Genomic DNA, 5,985 nt, shown 5'->3' on the forward strand with positions numbered 1-5,985 from the left:
TTCTGCAAGTTTATGATGCTAGACTGAGAAATACTTATATAATGTGTAAGCTTAATGAGAGGGTCAAAAAAGTGTAATGTTGATGTTATGTGTTTATTCTTTTTGTCATTCTTTTCAAGTAAAAACAAATAAATTGAGATTTTGCTTAAATAAGGATAAGAAGGATAAAAAGTGAGTGTGTTGTCAACTAGTGAAAGTTGTAGATTGTGTGATAGAATCTGTTAAAGAGAAGTGATAAAAAAAAAAAGTTTTATGATATGATGTGTTTTCTGATAAGTAGTGTACAAGAGAAGATTCATTCAACGATTGGCATTAGAAGATTCATTCAAAAATTGGGATTTATTATAGTTGTACTTCTATTATAATAATTAGACAACTGTCATTAGTTGTCACATGGATTGTCAACCTAACACTTGGACAAATATAACTTGGATTTTTTTCTCTCTCTTATATTGAAACAAATATTTGATATTCAATAAAAAGTCAATCTAAGTTTTTCTCCCATTTTTCCTTTCTTGGTTTAAGGCTAGGGTTTCATTTTCATGACAAATCTTAGGGTTCTTTATTGATAAACATGAAACCGACGACTTTATGTTAGATAATTTCTTTAAAGAATCTACCTTAGACTTCCTCTACATTAATGTTGATAATCACAAAAACTAGAAAACACACAACATACTAAAATCATTAACCATTCCAAAGCATGACATGATAATATCCAAAAGTCTTTATAAGTAATTTTGAGAAAAAGGTCCAAGAGGTGGGTTCTGTTTCACAGGCTAAAACGAAATCTCCCCAAAATTTTACCCAAACAATAACTCCTAGTATTCTCCAAGCAATCATTAACATACATCGTGTAATAGAGTTAGCAACAATTAACAAAGGTACCAACTACATAAAATGTCGCTTATACAACTAAATTCACCTTAATCATCTAATTGCGATGACCTTGGCATCTTTGACAGTAACAATATTCTTGACATTGACAACACTAATAGGTTGATACTCTTCTCATTGTTGTTGGTAATACTACCATCATCCTTGATGTCGATGTTATTATAGCTTCTCCTCCCAAGGTTTGCGCCTTAAATCTTATATGGTTTGGAAGTACTATCAATTAATCACTTAGCTTCATTTTAAAGAAATATATAAAAGAAATAAGATACCTATAATAAATTGCTTAATAAAGGCAAGAAATGTAGTATGCATAACTAGCATGTAGAAGAAGAAGGCACTAGTTCTTATTTTTTAAGTAGAAGTCAAGAAATCAAAGTGGTCGGAATTTGGAAAGTTTGAAATCAACAATTTATAGTGATCTAACCAAATTGAGAAAATGAAAACATTGACGATAAATTAGTGGTCCTCACCAAAAAGGCTAAGTATGAAGAATGAAGACAAATATACACACTATGAGTTTCTGATAACTTAGTAGAGAAAATAGAGGAGGGATGAGAATAGTGACTCTAGGACAACGAGAGAGAATCAAAGAAATGAATTAAGTTGAGTGGACAAATGAAATTATGCAATTAAGGTTAGGTTTATATACTTATGACATAGTTGTAATAATTTGAAATTATGAAGGATATTTTAATAATTTGGTTAAGGGATATTGAGAGGTGGGTCAAAGATGGATATATCCTCATCCTTAACAAATTTTAGTTATCCCCATTCTTATTCCCATATCTATCAAGGATAAGATAAGTTGATAATTCGATTTAGAGAACTGAGTTAGACATTAGAGAGTTCAAATGATCACTGTAAACTTAGATTATTTCATCCAATAGGGACCTAAGTCGTCATATCACATAATGAACAAAATTTGAGGGCCACAAAGGCAATTGTTATGATTTAATATCAACCTTTATAAAAAAAAAAAGAATGTTTTTGCTAGGAAAAAATGATTTAGATATAAAAATTAATAAACTTTCCCAGAATCTATTTGTATGTTTTCTATTTTTTATTTTTTTTACCATCATGAAGTCATCTATAATTAAAATATTTGTAATTAATATATATAACAAAAATTTACTGTTTTCCATAAATCTATTAATCACTTCTCCTGGCCAAAATTAAACAACTGTTGCTTTCTCCAATAGAGAGTTGGTATAGATCTTGGTTTCTCCAATAAACATATCAATGAACAACTTGTAGTTATTAAATCATATCTTTGGTTGCATAAAAGTGAAAGAAGGTCATGTCTATTTTAAAATTAGATAGAGATGATGGTAGACCCAGATTTAATTTAATTATTGTTATAATTATTAAACTACTCCATTATTAATTATTCTATATGTGTTTATGTATTTTCACAAAATCTTATCCTCCTCCAATCAGTTTAATTCTCAGGCTGCTCTAATCATTGCAACTTGGTTATATTAATTTATAGTTATATTGCATGCATTAACAATTAAATTAATTCCGACCAAAACAAACCTTCATTTTTATATATAGTGAACTGAAAGAGATGGGATGACTATGACTGATTTAATTTAAGTCTAAACAAGCTTTGAATTTTCCTTTCACCTTTTCTTTACTCATTTAATTTATACATGCATATATATATATATATATATATATATAACCCCGTGTTCTTCATCCTCTGATATCAAAGCTTGAAGCTCTTCCTGGACATTGAAAATTATCATCGCTTAATGATATCTCAAAGTGGTTTGTAATTCTCTCGAATCTCTCCGACATGAAGTAGCTTTGAATACCTTTTAACGTACGTAAAATGTTAACTTCTGCTGAGAAGATAGCCTTCACCGGACGGTGATCGGATAATTTTGCTTCTCCTCTAACATATTGACGTTGCTTTAATCCCTTTCCATTCCAAATAATTCGATCACACCTGAGGTACAGATTAAGAAAAATATTTTAATTTTATGATAATAATTATTAATATATATAGTATGGTCGATTTTTTTTTTTATATTGAATTTTAAACCTATAGATTACCATGCGGGTGCACGCCATTTTTTTCTTTTTTTGCCTTGAGCACATCCATAGTAAACATCAGAATTTGGACAATATTTATAAGTGGGAGCGAATTTGATTTTTCCCTCATTCCAACCTTGGAATATTTGTCCATTCATCAGCTCCATTCTTAGCTAAAATTCAAAGCGAAATTTAGAACAGAATTAAATAAAAATAAAGATAATTTTTGTTGTAATAATTAATTAAATAATTTAGTTTACCTGATCATTTTCTAGCAATGCATTCCATTCTCCTCTTTCCACCAATAATCGAGTTGTTTCTTCGGGTAGGGAGATTCTATAATTTAAATCTCCGAGCAAAATTACCTGACTGTATGTATAATGTATGACCAATTAAACAAAAGATAAATTTTCTTTGTTGTTTGACTCTTCAACAAACTTATTATGATAACAAAAGACGGTTTACTAGCTAGTAGTTTAGAGCTTAAAATTAATTTTTTAACTTGTTGATTAAGAAGTCAACCTCTTTGAAAACTTAATTATTAAAAAAAAAAACTATTTACTATTCAAGAAATTTATTCTATTCAGTTGGTTTATCCACAAAGTGAGCCCCCACTATGTAAAAATAAACAAGCAACCAACCAACCAACCAAATTTGTATAACTATTCATGGTTTTATATATTTGGCTACTTCCAAAGTTTGAAATAAGAAATAATATTTAATTAATTAACCAGGACAAGCTCTTAATTAGTTAATAAATATTAATGGTTTCGTGACATAGTTTAATCTATTTGGCGGCAAATTAACATTAATAAGTTATTAAGAATTGATTGTTTGATCTTGGACAAACAAATTAAAAAGTATATACATACTCGTGATCTAGAATATTTTGCGGCAGATTTAGAGAAGGGCCTCCCTTAGGGAAGGTTGTTCTAGATAATATTTCAGCAACGTCAGAATTTCTGTATTTCTCATCCCCCTCTCGTCCCCCTGAAGCTAAATGACTGCATACAAAGCAGAAGCTTGTTTCGTGTAAGTGAAATCTAACCGACACCGAACCCTGCATACACCAAAATTTAAGATGAAAACTTAGATATATTCATCTGTGGTTTATTCCAATGTAAAATAAAAGATTGTATATATTTAGATGACTAGTTAAGCCAAATTTATACCAAAATTATCTTTGTTAATTGATTAATTTGAAAGGATTACCTTATTGCCTAGGCAGCCCATGATGCCACAGCCAACACACGAGACACTTGGATGGCGGATGTAGGGGCGGAGATCGCTTCGAATCCAAACCCATATACAAATTCCAACCATCTGCTTGCTTATTATACATCGATATTCCTCATGAGGAATGTTGTTTTCATTTGATTTTCCTTCTATGATCGGCGAGAGACTGTGCACTTCTCCGAGTTTGTCATTTTTTATTTTGTCCCAGGAACGTGATTTTTTGTTTAGAGCTTTTCTAATCAGGGAATTCCATTTCTTGAACATCTTATTATTCTCAGGTCCTAGAACATTCAATGCTCGTAGAGGTACAAGTTCCTGGAACCTGTAGAGAAAATTAGTAACAATTAAACATGTTAATTAATAGCTTTAATTTTTGTAAATAAATTTTCATTTTGGTAAGTATTACCCTAAAACATAAATGTCACACGAGTCATTTCCTGCATCAAGCCAATCCTCCATATCCAAATCTTCATTTGGAGCAACCCCACCGACGTTCCATGTACTAACAAAAACTCTTCCAATGATAGAACAAGGATTTAAAAAAAAAAAGTTAATACTATTAATATGCAAGAAATGACTTGATAAAATTAAGCAAACTTTAAGTGTTTCTTACTTGAAGTTTTGTGTCTCTTTATGATGACTGAAGATAGTATCGCTCAAAGAGGCCTGGTGATTAAAGCTTGGCATGTCTAGCGATGTTGCTGCTAAGATGGGTAAATCGGCGACAAAGTTGTTGCTTCCGAATCTCTTACTGAGAACTTTATTCACAACTAATCTAGGCGACATGAGCAAACATGCACAGAGACATAAAAGCTTTTGGTATTTATGAAAATAAAGCTGGGAAATTAAGTGCTATAATGTATGGAGGAGAGTGTTTCATTACTTCTTCTCGTTTGACAGCAGAAAGAGATGAATAGAGAAGGCCAAAAAGGATAAAAAGAAATGGAAGGTGTAATGATCATGCTGAGGAATAAGAGAGAGACCTGTGCAAGTTGGGAAGAAAGAAGATATATATTTAAAAGTGACGTAGAGGATGATCGATTACTAGGAATTGATTTTGATTAACACATTTTATGTTTGTGATTGTGATGATCAAGAGAGAAAGAGAGAGAACAGAAAACATTGGTCTTTTGCATGCATAAAATTTTTTCTGTTTGTTGGATTGACATAAAGAAATCTTAGGCTTTGCTTTCTATTTGACCAAGCATTGAGTTGGAGTATTAATATTATGAATCAAATTATTATTTCTTTTTGGCAAACTCTCGTTGCACCCTAAAGTTTTACCAAGTCGCCAAATCTTGACAAAATGTGACCCTATGAAATTTTGTATGACTACAAGTTAACATGATTATTAATTATTAGAGTAAATTACATTTTCCGCCCAAAGCTTGGTCTAAAAACACTTTTCCTCCCCTAAATTGACTAAAATAAGAATGTCCTCTTAAATTCATACTTTGTTTGTTTTTTTTAAAAAACACTAATTGCATAAGTATAAAATAGTTATTTTATCATTCATTATTTTTGAAAAAAATTAAAAGATAACTCTTTTAAATTAAACCCAAACGTTTTAAATAAAACAATTTAATCCTTAAAAGATTTGAAAACTCATAATTCATTCCTTAAAATTTTTTGAAAACACCAGCTGTGGCTCAAATCCTTTAAAAATTACATGTTCAGCCACATGTATTTTGTAAGTACCATTATTACCCCAATAATTTGTAATGTGAAATTTAAACTCCTAACTTTTTGCACCCTATTGAGTTATTTGGGGTTTAGCTATCACTTTTTTAAACTAATAAGAAGCATATTAAAAAT

General features: G+C 30.4%; 1 protein-coding gene across 1 annotated transcript; it reads right to left on the reverse strand.

The window, feature by feature from the left end:
- Positions 1-2,592: 2,592 nt before the first annotated feature.
- Positions 2,593-4,959, reverse strand: LOC123215258 (type IV inositol polyphosphate 5-phosphatase 9). The gene is made up of 8 exons (XM_044635277.1): positions 4,784-4,959; positions 4,577-4,684; positions 4,383-4,492; positions 4,147-4,343; positions 3,807-3,994; positions 3,195-3,303; positions 2,956-3,107; positions 2,593-2,848 (listed from the first exon to the last, which is right to left on the reverse strand). Exons 1-8 carry the CDS (start codon positions 4,954-4,956, stop codon positions 2,593-2,595), a joined length of 1,293 nt encoding a protein of 430 aa, XP_044491212.1. The 5' UTR covers positions 4,957-4,959.
- Between the last annotated feature and the right edge of the window lie 1,026 nt (positions 4,960-5,985).

The sequence above is a fragment of the Mangifera indica genome, chromosome 5 (genome assembly GCF_011075055.1).
Source record: "Mangifera indica cultivar Alphonso chromosome 5, CATAS_Mindica_2.1, whole genome shotgun sequence".
Classification (NCBI taxonomy): Eukaryota; Viridiplantae; Streptophyta; class Magnoliopsida; order Sapindales; family Anacardiaceae; genus Mangifera; species Mangifera indica.

Excerpts from the sequence above, each read along its gene's own strand:
- LOC123215258 (XM_044635277.1), bottom strand. The coding sequence starts at position 4,956 with ATGTCGCCTAGATTAGTTGTGAATAAAGTTCTCAGTAAGAGATTCGGA. Across the intron at positions 4,344-4,382 it reads AGCTCTAAACAAAAAATCAC|TGCACAGTCTCTCGCCGATC; the intron begins GTTCCTGGGACA and ends AACTCGGAGAAG. Across the intron at positions 2,849-2,955 it reads AAATGGCGTGCACCCGCATG|GTGTGATCGAATTATTTGGA; the intron begins GTAATCTATAGG and ends TCTGTACCTCAG.